The sequence below is a fragment of the Bactrocera latifrons genome, unplaced genomic scaffold (genome assembly GCF_001853355.1).
Source record: "Bactrocera latifrons isolate USDA-ARS-PBARC rearing strain unplaced genomic scaffold, ASM185335v1 scaffold_1, whole genome shotgun sequence".
Classification (NCBI taxonomy): Eukaryota; Metazoa; Arthropoda; class Insecta; order Diptera; family Tephritidae; genus Bactrocera; species Bactrocera latifrons.
In genome coordinates, this window is record NW_017534407.1 from 3889381 (window position 1) to 3911784 (window position 22404).

Sequence of the window (22404 nt, forward strand, 5' to 3'; positions counted from 1 at the left end):
GTAAAACTTTTTACTACATTTAAAAAATGCACAACAAACCTTCACTATTGTGTCTAATATGCCCACATAGTTAGACTCGGTGCTGAAGAAGTCCATAAAATGATTGAAACGCATCGATTTCTTTGCCGGCGTCGATTCACAAACTGTTGGCGTCTCAATATGCACTTCGTTGTGCAGCTTACCAGCCTCCAACTTGTCCGGGCTGGTGGTGCAATCGAAGAAGCTACCCGACACCGACAAAAGACCGGCATCAGAGACGGAAGAACGACGCTTGCCCGAGCCAATTGGTGTACCTTCGAATTGTATGCGTTGTGAGAAACGTTTCCGTTTCCGCTTATTAAAACTGATGGGCAGTGAATCACGACGATCGGTATTGGGCGTATTCGCAATACTGTCCAAATACTGTAACGAAAGTGTTGGATGTTTTCAAAACAACTATTTGTAGTGTAACAAAATGCGCAAACTTACATCGCCGAAGAGGTAATCCATCTCGTCCGCGTAGCCATTCTGTATGGTATACCAGAACCAATCGGACTTGAGAATATGTGTGCGGTGATTTTTCGGCTCCGGCTTGGCTTGTGTAGTGTGCTCATCAACAACCTAAAGACATAGAGCAAACATATTGATGAATATTTTGGTATTATTTAGAGGAATGTAAAATGTAAATGTCTGCTAACTGCACACTGACGCGCGCTTACAAATATTCCAGCATGATTTTGTAAGCAATAAATTATTTTGTTTTGCGCGGCGCAGTCATTTGTCAGACGTGGAAAATTTTCCGATTTACAAAAATGTGGAAATAATAAAGATGCGCGCCTGCTTTTGCCTCGTAATGAATTTGTGAAAATTTGTAATTTAGCAGCTAAACAGGGTAAGTGGTATGCAAATATAGATATTTGATTAGCGCATTATTGTTGCAACTCAAAGTACGCGCAAACTGTTTACTTTAACATTTTCCAAATTTCGAATAATGCTAAATCAATTTTGCTGCACTTAAAAACATACAAAATATAGCTTTCCAACAGCTCCACAGCACCCTGTACTCTTGCTTACAGTGCAAATTGTCGAAAATTGACATGAACTGTGAATTGACAAACTGAAATTTTCCAGTTAGCGCAATTGAGCATTCAATGGACTTCGAAAATACCAAACAATTTCAACGATATCAAAACAAATAACAAATCCAGCAATTAATTACACATTTATGATGTGTGCAAGTAAGCACAAATATAGCGCACATAAATACATACATGTACATATGTATTATATATAAGTATAATAGGGGATGAGTGAATACTTTTTATGATATGATGATTTAAAATGAATCAAACAGCTACGAGTTACTAAAAATAATATAAAAAGCACAAATATTTGGCAGCACAATAAATTATTTTCAAAACGTTCGAATTGTGGGTTAGAGAGGTAGTGAGAAAACCGTCATGTATTTACTTAAAACATAACAATTTTCAGTAAAGCAAATTACTTTGTAGACAAAAGTTTTAAAAAAATTTAAAAAAAAATATTTAAATTTAAAAATATTAAAAAACCATTTTTGAAAAATTAAAAAAATTTTAACTTCAAAAAAATTTAAAACACTTAAAAAAATTTTAAAATAATAATAGTTTTTCCATACTCATAAAGTGTGAAAAAAGGCAAAAGCAGTGCGGTAAGCATAAGTATAAAGAAAAGTACAACACAAATTTCAGTAAGAATATGAATTTGAGGTTAGCTACATTAAGTGCATTTAATTTTACGAAAACCAAACGTATTTTTTCAGGAAAAATACGCTTCAAGTAGTGTGTATCAAGATAATTTGCTTGGCATTTTTAACATTTTCCACTTCGCTTTAAATATTTACTGAAAAATGCTACACAAGGAAAGTAGAAACCAACTGTTTTTAGTTTTGAAAATATTTTATTGTGCTGTCTCTATAACCATACGATTTTTTAATTGAACCAAAACCACATAATAAAAAGGATAATTACAAACTAAACATGAGTTAACACGCTTAAAAACTAGTGCAGTTCGAAAATTAGTCGACCACAGTAGAGTAGAAAGTCATAATAAGAAAAAAATGTTAAAAATGCGATGCAAATTACAGGACTCGATTTGAAGATTTTTAAATCGAACTCAAACTCAAAGAAATTAAATGCATTAAACGTAATTAAACTAACGATGCGCACGAGAAAATAGACAAAAACGCCGTTGAAGTTCAGACTAAAAATTTCAAAACTCTTGCAAAATTTTCCGACTCTCCGCCGCTGCGCACTGAATGTGTGTGTGTACTTTTCCCAAACTTGTGTATTTTGCAAAATGATGTTACACAAAATAAGCGATGAAATGAAATATGTTTTTAAGTACCATTAAAGAACGTTCGACGGCAGCGCTTTGCATATGTTCGCGTATACACTGAACGTTTTCCAGCGTTTGAGCTTGTGCCGGAGCATGAAGTTGCGTATTTTCCTGCATGATTTCTTGATTAGCTATTAACTTTGGATTTTGCATAGGCGGCGGTGAATGCGGCAATGAAATCGTAGAAATCGTAGCGGGTGTTATGTAAGTAGCAGTTGTAGGGGTATTGATAGTCGACGGCGTAACTTCAGCTGTAATGGGCCACTTTGAACATTCCAAGCCAGCACTTGCCAACTTATTTGATGTCAATGTTGATGTTGAGGGCGATGGTGCAGAGATTAACGCATGTTTGGTGAAGGACTTTGGTGTGCCAATTGCCTTTGCGGCGGCGCTGAGAAATTTCGCCGGAGCTTTGGGTGTCTTGAAGCCACTATTCGGCATTTCACGCTCATATTTTTCATCCTTCTCCGGCGTTGTCGGCTGCGCATGCATACTATGTTTGTCTTTTTTGCTGCTGCTGCGCGTTATGCGATTCCGTAGACTACGAAATTTCTCCTTAACCGGCTTACGTATCGATTCGTTGAAGGTGCTCTCTATTGAAGCGATTGAGCAGAAGGAATCATCCGCATTGCAGCCATCTTCATCGTTGGGTGCACCATCGAGCGCCACCGAACTGCGACGTGGACGCAACATTTTCGAGATGGGTGTGCGCACGGCGACAAAGCTCATCGAACGTCGTATGGAACGTGTTATGGAGCCGGTACGTAAGAGTTTCGGTTTTTTCGTGCTATTCGGCAGCGCAAATGATTCCACGGACATTAGTGAAATGCTATCGAAACTTTCGCGTTTGCGCTTCAACTCATTTAAATTGCCGAAATCTTCTGCTTCGATGTCGGCGTTCATATCGTACGCCTCCGCCTCAATCTCCATCGGTGATGGCTCGCTTTCGGGCGATGAATTGGCAGTGACTATCAAATTTGGTATTTGTAAAATGTTTGTCGGTTTTGCAGCGGTTACCGTTGCCTCGGGCATTGCATTTAATATGGGCGAAATATTATTTGGATTATGAAACGCCTCTTTCGTGATTATAATACCGTCGGTGATGCTTTTATTAGGGTCTGCATTGTCAGCAGCTGCAACGTTTGTTGTTTTTATTGGTGTGCTTGCATTTTCATTGAGGCATTTAACATTTTCTGTTTCCAACTCCGCACCGCTCGAATTGGCATTAATGTCATACTTGGATGGCGTTGAAAGAGCTGCTGATGCTGTCGGCTTCTGTGGTGTACTTGCATTCTGTTGTCCGACTGGCATCATATCTTCGGGATCGTCTATATCGACGCCTTCAGGCAGTGGTGAGCCATGCTGCAGCGCCTTATTTCGATCATAGTCCACGACCAGGCGTTCATCAAAGTAATCGCCGTCATCATCATCATCATCCACATCATCATTTTCATTATCCATATTATTATCAGCGCCATCACCGTCCTCTGTTTCAGGTGAGTCAACCAGCTGCTCAGTCGTACTTGCAACGTCCACATCCATTTGGGTATCGGCGTTCGCAGTTGGTGCTGCTTTTTCAGGCTCCTTTTCATTTACAGTATTTCCTTCAGTCTTATCAATGTCTACGCTTGACGACGTTGTCGCAACTAATGGGGCTGCTTCACTATTCTCTTCCATTGATTTTTTTGTGGACGTTATCTCAACGGTTTCAGTTTTGTAGAGACGCTTTGGTGTTGTGGGTTGGGGATGGGATTGTGGGTTAGTTATTATGGGCTGGGGCTTGGGTGAATTGCAAGTGTTAGTCATTGTTTCGAGAAAATAACCACCAGTATTAGGCATGACCTGTAAATTTGTAAATTTATGAATCTGCGTAGCAAAAATTTAGTAATGTTCTAACTACGGGTGTTAAGAGATCTTGTGCTAATTTAAAAATCTTCCCGTGTGTCACTGTAAATGAGAACTAAAAATGCAAAAAACAAAAATGATGACTTGTATTTTGTTGTGTTACTAGTATTTTTTGGAAAATTACGCGCCGCCACAAGTAATTCCGTTATTAATGTTAAACTGGTATGACAAATTATAATAAAACGCTTGTGCTTGATAGCAGAAAAACACATTAATTTGTGCAACACATTTGTTTAAATTCTTTTGTTTTTGTTTTTTGTTGCACATACAATTTGTTTAAGTTGCAAATATTAAAAGTATTAAACAATTAGTGACAACGCTCTACATTTAAGTATTAATGCAATATACAAACACGCACACACACACAAACGTGTCAACAGTAAAACTACAAATGTTGTTTGTGCAAAATAATTGAAAAAATTCAAAAAACTCACGACATGCGAACACTCGGGATCATCCAACTCCGCCGGCACGCCCCCATTGCTGAGCAGCACATCGACCATGTGTTGATGCTCGTCGGCGGGGAAGCCGAAGAAGCAAATCTTCTGACCTTCAAATGCTTTCAGTTTATGCTCGCGCGAAAAATCATCGGTCGTCGCACGAAACTGCAGTTCGTCGCGTCGCTCCCAAGCGGCATAAACCCAGGCCGGTCGCACCACAGTCAAACGAAATGTTTTCGCATATCTAGAAGATTCCATATAAAAAAATATAAATATTAAATGCCAACATTGCATTAATTTCAAACAATAAGGAAAGATAAGCACCATGAAAATGCCTTTAGAAGACAATTTTCTTTTAAATAAAATAGAAAAAAACACCAACAACTTACTGATATTTATCGCCGCCGCTGTGACTGCAAATTAGATGTGTGATCTTGGAATTCATGTCTTTGCGTATACAACCGCCCATCGAATGTATGAGATTGACGAGACGCGTCTATGGGTTAGCGTAAAAGAGCATACAAACACACACACACACATATATGAGAATATAGCCAAAACATTTGTGTACAGCAAATGAGCAAAACAAAAACAAGTCATTAGACTCACCAACTCATCCTTCTTGCGTATGCCTGTAAAACACGTCACCACGCCGCGCATTGAGTAATTGTAAACGGGTCGCGCGTTGCGTATGAGTCCATCCTTAGATTCGGCTGCATGCTGCAAGGCAGGTGGACCCAAAATGCTGTAAATACAACGAAAAACCAATACAAATAGTTAAAGCCAGTTTTCAAATTAAATAGATCGATAAATATACAAATAAGCGTGGGCAAAGCAAAATATTATGATTTCGCATTCGTGTGTGTGTGCTGCAAACAAATCATATTTCGCCGAATTTGGCGTGCGTAAGGCGAACATTTTCATTCATCAGTTCATGGCCAATAACTCATAATCGATGTATTGCCAATGAACTATCATTTAGCTCCGTTCTGTTCAAGAGAAGCCAAATGTAAAATATCAAACGTGTTCGTGAATTTTATTTTCTATTGTTAACCATATGAAACTGGGAATTACAAAGAAATATTCGTGAGCCACTTCAAAGTGACTGACTTTTAACAAGAACACCAGGTGGTATACGTAATTTCGGTGCGTTCAGGAAATTGCAAAATTTGTGAAATCCCCTTAGAAATAAAATATTATAAAGAATTACACTAAATTTCATTTTTGTTGAGATATCTTCTGAGTTTTAAGATGGAAATTAACATGAAATAAAGTGGGGTTCAACAGGCTGAAATTAGTACACATATTGTACATACATACTAATCTGAGCAAAAAATAGTAAGACTTTTTATTTCGCGTGAACTCCAATTCGTCGAAATATTTTTTTTTCTACGTTGGTACGACTGTTACTGACATCTGTACTTCAACGGTTTCATCTGGGCTTTGGGTATCGGAAACGTCGAAAGACCATTTAACAAGCTAAATTCACCAAATTAAAGTTATTATTTGCAATAGTAATAGTGCAATCTCCAAAAAAAATTGTTTGGATGGATATACAAACTGATCGACCAGAATCAAGTGCTTGTCTGGAAAGCTGTTTCACTTGACAAGATATCTTCATGTAATTTGCTGCGTGTTTCTGTCTAAGGGGTCTAAAGAAATTATTGACCAAAAGCATATTTTTTACAACGAGCAGAACATTATTAGAAGAGAATTCTCTCCCAATTTCTATAATATATCCCAAACATTTACCGATATTTTGTATAAAAAAATTCGCTATTGGTACTTGGATCCACATATTCGATAGCTGGGATTTCAATAGTTTTTGTCATTCATTGGTGCTGGTTCACTGGAAAGTGAAAGAATCAGGTGGATTTTATTTTGACTCCGGCTCCTATAAAGTCGTAGTGCAAATTTTAATGCCTTTGACGTATTTATTGATTGATTATTCGAGCGTTTAGTACTTTTAGTGTTCTGGTTTATCAACAGATTTAATCCAATTTTACAGTGTCTCTCAGAGTTCTTGTTCTGCGCGAATTTGCTTATTATAGCTTGAATGGTTTAGGAGATATGTACTATATTAAATCTATTAGAAGGCGGGACAACTTTTTTTCGCTGTATGTTGATCTTAGTATTTATTAATATCTTAAATTTCCAAGTTGATCCGAGTAACAGTTTCGGAGATATAGCCTTGAGCACGTGTGCGCTTGAAGCTAGCTAGGCTAACACAAATCCAAATTTCGGATTTTCTTCTTTCGTTCTAAGTTAAGGGTTATTTTTTCCACTTTAGATGATGCTGTAGGGAGTTATCCTGCCAACGCAACTTTTTGTCGAGCGGTCACCGAACATAAAGTGTTAAAAGTGTTTGCTTCCAAAAATTTCAGAAAATCTTTGTTAATATTGTATGTTTGTAACAATAAAAAATTTAAAAAATATTTAATTTGTATATAAGAAAAAATTGTTGAAAAAAGGATGTTTTTCCCGAGGAAGCCGCTTCAAGCTCTTAGAAAGTCATATACATACATACATATGTATGTATTTGTAGACTCATTTATTTGTAAGAAGGAAAATTAAGAGTTCATTCACTCAGACACGCGCACATGCACATTGGTGGCGCTGCCAAATTTAAGGGAACCCTTCTGCATATGTATATTTGGTAAATAACAGGCTGTCAGCCAGCGGCAGCCGCAACCAAAATAATAACAAAGTACAATAAACATAATAATACACCTCATCATCAACATCGTGGACACCGCAAATCAAATGCCCAAAATAGAAACTTTCCCCAACAAAATAAAAGTAAATCTGCGCAGCACTTATCGCCTACATACACACACACACAATCACACATACATTTACATTGTAGGGGATGACAACTGTTGCTTTCTGACTTGCAAACAAACAACACACACACACACATACATATATACACATTTATTTGAACGCTCATCAGCGTTGCAACGACAGCACTCTACCACTGACACCAATCAAATGGGCGCACACTCACACACAAACACATACAAACTCGCCTCTATTTGCCTTAATAAAAATTATTTCATCAGATTTGTTTATTTATTTTTGTTGTTTGTGCTGCCTTCATCAACATGGCCCGCTCTATATGGTTGGTTTGAACTTGATAGATTACAACAACAATAAAAATAATAATAACAATTAGCTGGTACGCTAAGAATTTGTGTAGTATTTTTTTAAGCTTTTCTGCCAATGCCCTCCTCAAGTACGTTTATATGAACAAACATATGCATACATATGTATATGTATATATGTATAGATAAATGCAGCGAGTTGATAGATTTTGCCAAATGTTGGTGTTAACACCATCTGTTTAGGTCAATGTAGCACTTGGATGGCATGATTTGGAATAACAAGCTCCAGTGCGGTTCAATGATTTTGCTTTCAGATGCGCATATATACATATGTATATATTTATGAATAGTATATACGCATACGCATAAGTATTTACTTAGCCCCGCAGTAAAACATTAAAATAATCAGAAAAAATCAGTCAGATATGGAAAAGTTCGGCGAAATAACAAGATAATCGGGAACTTGAATTATTTGCGAAACTTCACCAGTTGGGCGGGTTTCATATGCTTGCCGAGTGACTGTCTGTCTGTTTGGCCGTCCGTTCATCCGTGCAAGCTATTACTTGAGTAAAAATTTAAATATCTTGACGAAACTTGGTACGCAGGCTGCTATATATATTTCTGGCTCGCTCAAAGACGAATTCCGTGAAAGTCGTCCAAAAACAGCCGTTGTGCCAGTAAACATCGATGCCGTATGTGAACTGATAATGCAAGACCGTCATGTAACATACCTTCATAGAGACATGCCTGGCCGTAAAAAAGGTTTGTTCTCGTTGGATCCCGCACAATTTGACAATCGCTCAAAAAAATGCTCGTGTGGATTGGTGTAAAGAAATGCTGAAAAAATACGATCGCGGTGCTTCAAAAGACGTTTATAAGATCGTCACAAGTGAATAATCATGGATCTATGCGTATGAGCCCGAAGCAAAACAGCAATCGACCGTGTGGATCTTCCAAGACGAGCCAAATCCAACGAAAGTTGTTCGTAGAAGAAGCACTTCGAAGCAAATGGTCGCCTGTTTCTTCGGCAAAATTGGTCATGTGGCGACTGTTCCGCTTGAGCAACGTAGGACGGTCAATTTTGAGTGGTACACCACCATTTGTTTGCCTGAAGTCTTCGGAGAAATTCGAAAAACGAACAAGAGAAGGCGAATCATTGTGCACCATGACAATGCGAACTCTCACACATCGGCTCAAACCAGCGCCTTTTTGAMCGGYCAAWRCGTCGAATTGATGGGTCATCCGCCGTACAGCCCTGACTTGGCACCCAATGACTTCTTTTTATTCCCACACATCAAGAAAATAATGCGTGGTCAGCGATTTTCGTCGCCAGAAGATGCTATTGAAGCATTCAAAAACCATGTTTTGGAGGTGTCTCAATCGGAGTGGAAAAAGTGCTTCGAAAATTGGTTTGAGCGCATGCAAAAGTGTATAAATCTTGATGGAGAATATTTTGAAAAACAATAAAGCCATTTTCGTTGATAAATACTCCTATTTTCATTATTAGGCCAGAAATATATATAGCAGCTCTCGTATAATTATGTCTGGCATATAAATAGAACGAGCTCGTAAATGAGCATAATCGGACAACTGTCACACCCACAAAACGCCATTAACCGAAAACCTATAAAATGACAAAACTCTACATTAAGAAATAAAACTCTAACTTATAGGGCACCTGTAGGCATAATATTTTGAAAAAGTCGGCGTAGCTCCGCCCTTTAAATTTAGTGTACATATGTATCTCCTAAAACACTAAAGCTACAGGAACCAAACTCGCTCAGCGCTAATATTAACTCCCACCAACAGTGAGAAAAATGGCTGAAATTGTATGATAGCTCTGCTTACTCCCTATCGGCTAATATGTTAGTTATCTTAATATAATTGAATTTTAAAATGTTTAAAAAGATCCAGAAACGACGGATGAAAAATAATTTCCAAGCATACGCTTTTGCCATCGCTATCAACGATTCGTTCTCAATAACGGTGCATTGTGTTGATGGAAAAGGGTTTTATTTTTCTTCAAATTAGGTTTTTTTCTGCGATTTCATTCTTCAAACAATCCACTAATGGCGTATTATAGTTGCCGATATTGTGTAGGGAGCATTCTATTGATATTAGGGTAACTTTCCTTGCAGCCCATCAGTTTTTCAGTTACCATCAACTCTGCCATATACTGATACCCATAATAGTCTTATCCTAAAGTGGCTCGATGCCATTATTAACGAGGTTAGGCACTCCTAAATCATACCTTTACGGATTTGTTGAAAGCGTTGCAGAAAAGTTTTAGGGAGTCTAAAAATCGGCAAACAAATAAAAAAACGAATATCGTTGTAGGTCTTCCAGCGAAGCCTTATAACAAATCTATGGGAAAATGGACTAAGCGTTGGCATTCTTATGTTGACTTAAGAGCTTTTTTTTTTTTTTTTTGTAGGCAAAACTAAAAATCCGGGTCAAATTTGATCAGATGGTTTGATTATAGCTTTAATAATCTTAAATCAAATTTATGCATATACATGTGTAATATATTGGAGAAAATCTAAAAAATAATTAGCCCCTTCAGGGACATAATTATTTTCGAATTTAGGATATATTTCTCGGACTTGGTTTTATTTTCTCAATAGCAACAAATCTGTAAGAATAGCTTCAAAACCAATGAAGGTTCAAAAAATTGTCTATGAAATGAAAAATAGATAACTAGACGATTATATGTATACCTACTGAAGCTTACAAAAGCCTAAAACTTCGCTAGCATGGTGAAAAACTTAACCTCACTATTTTTTGAACACTTGAACTTATTGATAGACCATTTAATTTGGCAGGAAATTTTTGCTAATTGCATGATCTTAAAAAGCATAATATTTTAGTTTTATTGCTGCAAATACAAGTTCACCGCTAAAAAATTTTAGTTCTAGTATTTTCGGTTTTAACCAAAATAGAATTTTACATTGAACAGACAATAACGCCGGATTTGCACTTACATGTCTGCCGAAATACACTCATTCCTTTTACATGTGTATGTGTGGTATTTAGATATTTGAGGTCTTAATGGCTGCGCAAGGCCTTTAAGAGTCAGTGAAATGTCGCCGACGATCAGTTGCCAGTAGGCCAAAGCGCAACAAAAATACAATGCACATATGCTTAAAAAATATATATACACACACACACACACACACACACACAGATGTATTACTTCGCTGACGCACGCTTACAACGCAGCGCACAGTGAAGTGGCGGCAAATTGACAGCGAGGGACGCCATGGCGGATGATGAATGTTTTCTCTATGCTCCACTCATTGTTGCCATTCGCTGTGCAAGTGGCAACGCGCTGATGACGATGACGAGTTGCGCGGCGGAAACACTTTCGTGACACGTTGCCAAAATATGCGCATGGCTCATTTTGTTTTTCGCCCGAAGTTCGCTTGATTTTTCAACAGAATCCGAAATGAATTGTCGCTGCTTTCCCGGCCGCCGTTATTTACATATGCGCATATGTAAATTTCGTAGGTGCTTTGCCTAAGTAGTGGATATTATCACATTGCAAACGCCATATTAGCGCAGAAACAAAAGCAACAAAAACCACAAGGCACTTACAAACTTATGTACATGTGTATGTATGAAAAGTAAAAGTGTCGAAGAAGAAAAGTGGCGAAGGAATGCTGAGTGAAGCGTTGCGTAGTTGAAGGTGGGCGTAGATACAACAAAAAAGTGTATGATTTTTTATGTTTTCTTAGTTTGAAATTTTTATTTAATTCCAAAAATCCCAAAAAATAGCCGCGTGAAATGGCGTCGAAAATCATAAATATTAAATGAATTTACGAAATAATTTATTAGTTTAATATTGCAATGAAATATTTATTTAATATTCAATAAAATAATTTAGAAAAAAAGTAATTATTGTACCAGATTTCAACAAAACTGTTATTCCTAATAAAAATTTATACTAAATTTTAGTTATTTCACAAATCTTATAGAAAATATTTGGTAAAAATGTTAGAATTTAATTCTATAATTTTTTTGAGAACGAGAAGAAAAATTTGGTTGAAGTTAAATATCGGAAACAACATTGAAACTAAATTTTAGATAGTTAGTCAAAATAATTTTTTTAACATTTTACAAATGCTTTTATTTTTTTTTATATTTAGAAAAATTTATATTTTTTAAGCTAACAGCTGCAATAATTGTTAACATTGTCAGTAACTGAAATTGTTATTTCCTTTGAAATTATCACGCATATTGTTTGTTTGCCCACCAAGCCAACTCTTCAACCACTACACGCACGCATCGGAAGCATTAAAATGCTGTCTTTTCATTTCGATTTTGCAAATCTACATTAACAACAATAATAAGCAACTGTGTCTAATAATTTCTTTTACGTATATATGTATATAAGCTTACAACAACTAAACACTTACTACTTACAAAATTCTATAACTATATACTACATGTATATATGAAAACAAACACATTATTCACGTGATCACGCGCAATCTCATATCCGCCATGCGCCAACACTACGTAGACTCTGCAGCAGAATAATATTTTAACTCATAATTGCATATTATTCACATATGTGTATGTATGTATGTATGTATNAAATATAAAAATATCTCGCTAAGTGGGTAAGGATAGGTAGATAAAATAAAGAACAAAAAACATAAAAAATTATAATACATAAAAAAAACCTTGATCGGCAACACCGAAGCAATAATACCCTTCACAGATAAATTTATTATAGCTTAAAAGGATATAAAAGACCCTTAAGTTCATTTTGTTCCTTCAATTTGTATGGCAGTTATAATGGTCCGATTTGAACAATTTATACGGTGACTATACCCTTATTTTAGACAATAGCTCACGCCAAATTTCGTGGTGATATCTTGTCAAATAAAAACATTTTCCATACAAGAACTTGATTTTGATCGGTTAGTTTGTATGGCAGCTATACTATATAGTGGACCGATTTGGAAAACAGTTTTCGGAAATTGCAGTGCTGCCTTGGATAACAATCAATGTCAAATTTCCTGAAGATACCTTGTCAAATAAAAATGTTTTCCATACAAGAACTTGATTTTGTCAGTAACTTTGTATGACAGCTATATTCTATAGTGGACCGATTTGAAAAAACTTTTTCGGAAATTGCACCGCTGCCTTGGGCAACAATCAATGTCAAATTTCCTGAAGATACCTTGTCAAATAAAAAAATTTTCCATACAATAACTTGATTTTGATCAATCAGGTTTCTATGGCAGCTATATACTAAAGTGGTCGGATATGACATTTTTTTTCCAAAATTGTAGCCCCACCCTGGAAAACAATCAATGCCAAATTTCATGTAATTATCTTGTCAAATAAAAAAATTTTCCAGACAAGAACTTGATTTTGATCTACCGGATCTCGGCGATACAATAAAATGAGAGAAAAGGAAGTGTGTAAAATTTTAGATCGACATCTCGAACACTCAGGAACTAACTAGTGCGCATAAATACAGACAGACGGACGTGGCAAACTTAATGTACCCTGTTTAGGGTATATCATAAAAAGATAGCTTGGTGAATAAGGATATATAGGTGAAATTAAAGAAATATATAAAAAAAAATTAATAAATATAGAAAAATATTTAAAAAAATTTATTAAATAAAATTTAAAAAAATAATTAAAAACAAAATAAATAAAAAACAGATAGAAAAATAAAAATAAATAAATGCGAAATGTGTACACAGATGCAAATTGTATACAGCAGGCAACGAGTGACGAGTGCACGCACTTTATATATAAATGAAAATAATTTTCAAACTCATAGTACATAAATATACAGATTTCTGTATGTATGTATGTACATAAAATATTCACACGAGAGCGTGCCTTACGTGCTCCCGAATAGGCGAGAAGACCCTCAAAAAGTTTAAAGGCCATAAACGCCCCTCTTACACCACAGCTGCTGCGATGATCGGCCAGCGCGCCCCATTAGCGTTCGGCCTCTTACAGAGTTCAAAGACAGCTGAGTCAACTATATGTTGTTGCATTGATTGTCGGCAAAAGCAACGCGCGACAATTACATTACAAGGGCATCGATAGATTTTCCACATTCTTGAAATATTTTCATGCGTATTTTATTTAATTATGCGAAGATTTGTTTAGCTGCTCGACATTTATTGCACAACGCTTTCTTTGCCTTAACGCAAGTATTTATTTGCTCGTGCACATTATATTACTAAAACTTATTATCATTTTTAATGCTTTTGGAAAATACACATTTTTCTGTACGATATAATATTGAGTTTATCGAACTTTTTTGCTTTCTTCCACATTTTGAAGACTTTGTTTTGATGAAAGCTGATTCATCGATCTATAAAATTAATTGTTTTATAAAAAGAATGTGAAGCGAACATAGAAAACATAGGCAAATGTATATTTTACAAGTGTTTGGCTGAACAATTTGTTATTTATGTTTCGTCGATAGCAATTATTTGCACAACTGCAGCTATCAGCATTTAATGGGATATGCAAATATAACAGTCCTTGATTTGTACTAAAAAAATTCTACTTCGCCTTGGTGTTCCAAATAACACGAAGGGCACTGTACAAACCCCGCCTGCAGACACTTTCTTCAAGTTCAAGTCAGGCGCCCAGATTTTTGTTTGATAAGAACATTTTCTGGCGACCCCCGATATCTGAAACTATATAATGAACGTTTTATCCTATTTATTAACATTCTCTTGGAGCCAATGCTTCAATGCGGTCCGATAAGTACTTAGCCTCATCACCCGATGGCGCCACAATTGCAAGAAAACTTTACTATCGTTTAGCTGCGGAAGGAAAATAGGAAAATAAAAAGGGCAAATCCACTGAGTTTTGATAATTTTTATTGGAAGAAAAATCGCGCTGTAAAGTCAAAGAGTAATTGAATACGGCATATATTGATGACTCCGATGACGTCCATGAAAATTTTATTTAATCAGTTGCCACATGATCGCACGTCGATAACGTAACAGAAGGCATTAAGCTTGAGATTGCTGTCGACGCGATGCCGTCTCCATCTTATTTTAATCATTCTGGTTAACAAGCGAAACTATGAGACCACTTCACTTCAGTACTTGACTGTTGATTGTTTAGGTACAATCCAAGGGCATTTTTGTGCCATTTCGTGGTCGATGACCCAACATGGATCCAGAGGTACAAAAAAGAGATACCAAAAAACAGTGTACTTTATGTGGCAAACCTAGTCCGAAACATTTTATATTACAGACTCGCGGAAGTTAAAGAAGATAACTTATTTGTAACTAAATCACCGTTTATACAATATGTTTTTTTTTGCTGTAAGCTAAGTTCTTACACTTAGATTGCTTTTTATATTTCGACATTTGAGTACCCTAGCATTGTAATCCGGTAACTCACAACCCTATGGTATTTTTGTTATTATGCATACTCTGAAATTTTTGATATATGAACGTTATTTTTGTTTCATACAGTAACTTAAAATATTAATTTCGGTCAACAAAAGGAAATTTATGCTGATATTGCAGGATCGTCATGTGATCTATCGTGAATTTGAGATAACTGTAAGCATTAGTGGGACCAGTATACATTCAATATTACAGGAACATCTGACGGTAAAACATTCACGTTAGATCCCACACAATCTTTCAATCGCTCAAAAAAATCTCGAGATGTTTCGTCGAAAGAAAAAAATAAATGCCTGTTTTTCTTGAATTACGACACTATTACACCACTAGAGAGCACAACAACACCACTAAAACAATTGTTTGCCAATTGTTCAAGAAATCAGGGGAACCAACCACCCAAGTTTGATCACTCGTCGTCACGACGATGTGGGTTCTCACACATCGAATGAAAGAACCGCATTCTTGAAAATTAAAATTATTAAATTATCATTCAAAATCTATGCTATCCACCTCAAAGTAATCCTTGGTCCCAATACACTTGTGCCAACGTTTTTTCCAATCATCGAAAAACTGTTGTTAAAGAAATTTTTCGGAATAGCCTTCAAAGCGCGTTGAATGTCTTCAATAGAACAATAGTCTTCAAAACAACAATAGTCTCTAAAACAGTTTTTCCGGAGCGGTCGTTTGAGTTTTCTGAATAGCCAGAAGTCACACGAAGCTAAATCAGGCGAATACGGTCGTTACGGAAATGTGGCGAAAAACACGTGAAGAATCAATGCAGTATAAGACGATGCATTATCATGGTTCAAAAACCAAAAGTTGGCGGCCCATAATTACGGACTTTTTTTTACGAATAGTTTCGCGCAAACGCCGCATAAAACTTGACAGTTTGGGCGGTCGGAAGGAGTACGAAGTGCACCACACCTCGATAATAATGGCATTTTCGGCTTTGGCTCACCTTTGCCACGGTATTCGAACAATTGAGCGTATGTTTCAGGGTCGTAACTATAGATTAAAGACTCATCGCCAGGAGTAATATGTTTCATGAAATCCTGGTAGTTGTAAAGCATTGTTTTACATATGTAACGCAACTCTGTTTTTCGAAAGCATTTAGTGATTTTGTAACTGAACGTGCTTTCACTTTTAGACCCAAATGATATTTCAAGATGTTTTTCACTGATCCTTCCTAAATTCTAACGACCCAATAAGATCTCTGACTGTTAATCATCGATTCCTTTATTTTATTGCCGTGTTTATCATCTGTTGATGGTGATGGTCGTCCTGGAAGTGGTCAACGCGTTCGCGACCATTTTTGAATAATTTGTACCAATCAAAAACACCATCACCGAAGGCCTTGAATTTTGTATGAGTTTTTTTAGAATACTGTGGCAAAAAACGAGCAAGCCACAAAAGCAAATCCATTAATTTAAAAACAAGAGCATTAATAAAACTTTATTTTTCCCATAATTAAAATGAATTTGCAAAATTTTTCGTGTATTAATTAAAAGTGGAAAATTATTAAAAATATTTTTGTATAGAATTTCGCATAAAGAAAGACGTTGATGCGCATCACAGTCTAATTGATAAATAAACAAACTACCCAATACTACATTTCCGGTGAGGTTCCGAAAAGTATAAATTTTGGTTTTAAATCATCCGCTCGTTAGCCACAACAGGCACCCCTGTGGCGCCTGCAAACAAGCTTTCCACTTAGAATGTCATATATCATAAATATATGTATGTATGTATATGTGCAGACATCTGTGCTCGCGAGTGGAGCTACAAGCGTGAAAACAATTCGAGACATAAATACACACATACAAATGTTTATATGTAGATATACATATATTTCGATTGCTTTGTTTTGCTCCTTGTTATCTCGAGCGTTTGATGGTGACAAGTGAACTATTCATCATAATTTCGCTGCCAACATCGTCATCATGTTTATTTATCATCACATATGCGTACATGTGTAAATATATGTACCTATACAACTGTGTGTGTGTTTTAAGTAACCACTCGTATCGATGTTATTGTTGACATTTGATGGTGAATCGGCATCAGCTTTTCCAGCTAAGTGAAAACAATCACCGATGCAATGCGGCCTGGTGGCACTGACGATGTGTTGGAACCGATGTTTGCCAATTTCATTCATATTTTTTGGGTTCTTGACTGCGCTTCTACATGGCACATGCATATGTACACACTATAGATATTTGAGTTATGTATGTGCAAGTCCATTTGATTTATTTATTTATCTCTTCGTCCGCTTCAAGTATTTTGCATGTGATGCGCATTGATGGCGGCTGGCGCAGAACTCTTCGGTCGCACATCACACAGCCACTCTTCAATTGTCACACTAAAACTTTTCATTCATTTTTTTCAGCATTTCATTTATTTTTTTCCTTTTATTTTTGCGTTGTGTGTTTACAGTTTTGTTTTGGTTTAATTTCACTTGCTTTTGCATTTTTAGCGAATTCGTGTTGGGACTTTTATGATCACTGTGTGGCTATTTTCTTTTATCGCCTTCATAAGTGCTCGTGCAAATGAGACACGAAACATTTGTTCGCTCTTATGGTTGGTAGTAATTTTAATCTGCAGAAACATACATACATACATACATGCACATACATATGTACAGACACACATCACCTTTAAAAAAATTTAAACAGAAAAGAATTTACCGTTTATTGTGCATAGCCCCATATTTTTCTACGAATACCAATATATTTCTAAAAGTTTATAAATTAATAATAAAAAATCGAAAATTCTCTTTTTCACATTATAAAGTAAAAAAAAAGACCACCGAAGATATTTAATTGTAAATCATTAGAAAGAAGAGCTGGTAAGAATCATGCATCAACTTCTTTGTAGAAAATAGTCGAACGAAAGCATTCCCGACGATTGAAATTTAAGTGTGCTCTGTCCAATTAACAAAAAGGGAGACTCCACAATCTGCACCAACTGCCGTGAGATAAGCCTCCACAACATCGCATATAAGGTTCTATCGAGCGTATTGTGTGAAAGATTAAAGCCCACCGTCAACAAACTGATTGGAACTTATCAGTGTGGCTTCAGACCTGAAAAATCAACAACCGACCAGATATTCACCATGCGCCAAATCGTGGAAAAGACCCGTGAAAGGAGAAACGACACTCACCACCTCTTCGTCGATTTCAAAGCTGCTTTCGACAGCACGAAAAAGAGCTGCCTTTACGCCGCGATGTTTGAATTTGGTATCCCCGCAMAACTAATACGGCTGTGTAAACTGACGTTGAGCAACACCAAAAGCTCCGTTAGAATCGGGAAGGACCTCTCTGAGCCGTTCGATACCAAACGAGGTTTCAGACAAGGCAACTCCCTTTTGATAGTCATAAGTTCGAAGTCGTAGATAATTTCGTCTATCTTGGAACCAGTATTAACACCAACAACAATGTCAGCCTCGAAACCCAACTCTTGCTAACAGATGCTACTTCGAACTGAGTAAGCAATTGAAAAGTAAAGTCCTATCTCGAATCCGCCACATGAGGATGCATACCGCAGATATTAGCAATAACGTTTGAAAACCTATTCACCAACATTATACTAATCATTATATTCAACCGTTACAATTGTAAGCAATACTATAAAGGAATAACGTAAAATTATGTCATAGTCATTTCCGTCAGCGAGAATATAACAGTGAATACAAATGGCTCTATTACACAATCAAAACTTCCGGCAGCTAACAAAGGGTGCGAGGCGAAGATGACATATGGCGTCAATTTATGGAAACCATTGATGTGCCACATCCCAATAAAACCCGAAAAATGGCAACATACAACAAAAGCAACACAACAGTCACAATCACAGCAATGTACGTACGTATGTAGATATTTATGAAACCAAGTATGTATTTGAAAATACTAAACTAAAAATAGCTTTTATGCACAAGTGATTGTCATTTGAGAGATACAATTGTGCTAATTTAAGAATACTCTTAGATGTAAACACATACATACATATATATACATAAGTACACAGAAACGCGATTTGAGATTTTGCAAAAATTAGTCAGCGCGTGTAGGAATTTACGTAAAGAGTAAATTATGCCAAAAATTTGAACTTCGTCAGTTGCTTGCTTGAGGTACTTTCTAAAAATCGCCCATGACAAACGATAAACATAACATTATTGAATATCACTTACCACTGTTTATTTCTGTGTATCGCATCGTATATGGGACCCTCAAAATCTTTCAGCACAAAGAAGGTGCGCCACGCATAGTCGTTGAGCACGTCCAAGCCATTCTCGGAGGTGATGACAGGAACATTAAAACAGCGCGCAGCCTCCACGGTTTCTGTATCGTTAACGACATCGCCAACCAGACAGATCCTCAGATTCTCGGGTGAGGGTGAGGGTGAAATTGACATTTCTGTAATCAAAAAAAAAAAAAACAATCAGAAAACATTAATTATCTTGATACACTTTCTAAACAAAACTTTCTTAAAAATTGTATGTTAAAGTTTAATCTGCTTACGATTAACCACCAATAGTCTCCGACAATTTCCCTCTTCCCAAAAACAATAAAACAAAAAATAAACGAAATTTGCCAAAAAACAGCGACGACAGACGATAACAACAGAGACAGGAAAGATGTACATGTGATGCTCAATTAAAAGAACGCTAATAGTCGCGCAGCCGAGCAGTTAGCCGGAACGGCACGGCAGCTGTTGCCAACGCACTGATTCAACAAACAAACTGTGTGCGATGAGTACGGTATTCATACGACGCCTGTTGTCTGGCAGACCCTCAAAGATTTTTACATGAGTTAGCGCGTTTTTGACGATTGCCACAGACTGAAGAGACATTCGTTCCCTCTACAATGAAATGTGAATGTCAAACTAAAACAAATAGGTTATATAGGCCGAGGCGAGAGGTATTGCCATATACATCGAGATCCATAACTTAAGAGACGACAAGTAAATATATACCTGTATTTCTATTTTTTTAATTCCTATATTAACGACGACTTGAGTAAGCTTTCGCTAATGTGACGACATATAAAATGACAGATGTGGAAGAAAGAACCTCTCTATTTGTCTAAAATAAATTTATAAATTATCTTCAATAATTTCATAACTAATGACTTTGCACATTGGGTATACGCGGTTAAAGCCGAGTTTACAACAGCAAGGCTGTTTTTTTCCTTTCATTGGGTACCCAAACACAGCGCAAAACCCTAGGGAGGTATGTTCCGCCTTCTCACATTAGCTCGCCTTCAAACTGATGCATTTTGGCTACCCAGAAGGTACTTGTAGTCATATGTAAAAGAATATTTACTGGGCATTCTCAAGTGAATGGCGGTCAGATAACTTTCCTCACTTGCGTGAACTTCTACACATGAATCCACCTATTACTCTCTTTAAGTCCCGATAAGTCAACAGAGACCTGTGCAAAACTACTTTGGAGTGATGATGATTGAGCCAAAGAACTCGAGAGAAATATTGCCAGATCTTTTTTTAAGATTTATAGAAAACCAGTCAGTCCTCGATTCGTTCAATTTCCAATTTTTACTCTCTACAAATTTTGTTCAGGGACAAAATAGCTCCACAAGCATTATAGAATTTCGTAATTTCTTAAGGTCGGTATTGTTGTTTAGAGCCATGAAATTTAGGTAATTTTTGAAGTGCTTAAAAAAAGATATTACATATTTTTATATTGCATTTTTCCACCAGCAATTTTTTTAACATTACAAGAATACGGAAAATAAAAATAAAAAATATTGAAAATTTCAAAAATTTGCAGCTGGGTCTAAAAAAAATTGGCGCGTAACCATACATACGATTTCAATCTGAAAAAAAAATATTAATATAAAAAATGTCTGAAACTAAGGAAGACTTTGACAATATTTCACGAAATGGTGACTGTCTGAAAAAAACAAACAAAAACATAGGACTAGTGCTTGACATAGACAAGTCTATAAAGAAGACTCTCTAAAAATATATAATATACTTAATCTGAAAAATCGAAGTTATCGGTTTGAAAAATACAGTTTTCGAAAAAAATAAATAATAAAATACCAAAAAGATTTTATATTATTTCTAGACTAGAATACGGCTTTAATTTTCTAATTGAAAACACGAACTTTCGAAACAGGATCTACAATTTACATCTCTTTCATATAATACATTTCTCAGGTTCAGTGGTTAGAAATTTGCTGATTTAAGGGCACTGAATGCAAATTTTAGCCCTTGAAAATTCTATCCGCCCTTAGATCGCCATATATAAATTTTTCTTTTCCAATGGGTTTTATCTTATTTATTTGTCATGGGTTTTCCCCAAAAAACAAGTCGAAATTAAATTTGGGCTTCCTATAGATACTTCTCTTTCCTGGCGTAGACACTGACACTGCATACGTGGTTATAGCCGAATTAACAACAGCGCGCCAGTCGTTTCATCTTTTCGGCATGTCGCACCAAATTGGAGATTCCAAATGAGTGGAGGTCTTCCTCTGCTTCCCCCGGCAATTACTGTATCGAATACTTTCAGAGCTGGAGTGTTTTGGTCATTCGGAGGACATAACCTAGCCCGCGTAGCCGCGGTGTTTTCACTCGCTGACTTATGTCAATGTCACACAGCTCATCGTAACAACGTATGCGATATTCGACGTGGCCAACTCGCAAAGGACAATAAATCTTTCGGAGAACCTTTCTTTCGAAAATTAGTAACGTCGACTCATCAGATGCTGTCGAATAATGAAGGGATTGTAGAGTTTGTTCTTTGTTCGTCGACAGAAACTTTACTTCCCTTTGCCTACTCAGTCCGAAATAACACCTGTTGGTAAGAGTTATTCTGCGTTGGAATTTGAGGCTGTTGTTGTTGTTGTTGTACTACTAGTTCCAAGATAGACGAAATTATCTACAATTTCAAAGTTATGACCGTGAATAGTGCCGTGGGGGCCAAGTCGCGTTTGTTTGATGACAGGAGATATTTTGTTTTGCCCTCGTTCACTACCAGACCCATTTGCTTTGCTTCTTTATCCATTGTGAAAAAAGCAGAACAGAATGGGAATTCTTTAACTCTTTATCATAAATGAAAATTCTTTGAAATTCCTTCAACCGGACTTAGCATCCGATTGCTCACAAATGAGAATAAAGAAATATTCGAAACTTTCTTTACTATTCACAGTAATATTTTTCAGAGTTTTAATTTAACAA

The 22404-nt window shown here is 36.4% G+C and overlaps 1 protein-coding gene across 4 annotated transcripts in view; it reads right to left on the reverse strand.

The window, feature by feature from the left end:
- LOC108965255 (protein ECT2) overlaps positions 1-22404 on the reverse strand; it is a 38504-nt gene that overhangs the window by 4534 nt on the left and 11566 nt on the right. For 3 of the 4 annotated variants that reach the window (XM_018927537.1, XM_018927528.1, XM_018927544.1), the window contains 7 exons: positions 19394-19619; positions 5307-5442; positions 5087-5193; positions 4692-4941; positions 2362-4194; positions 469-600; positions 40-402 (listed from right to left, as the gene is read on the reverse strand). In XM_018927537.1, the coding sequence (XP_018783082.1) occupies positions 40-402; positions 469-600; positions 2362-4194; positions 4692-4941; positions 5087-5193; positions 5307-5442; positions 19394-19619 (3047 nt within the window). The remainder of the gene's footprint in view (positions 1-39; positions 403-468; positions 601-2361; positions 4195-4691; positions 4942-5086; positions 5194-5306; positions 5443-19393; positions 19620-22404) is intronic. The other variant, XM_018927553.1, reaches the window with a different exon arrangement.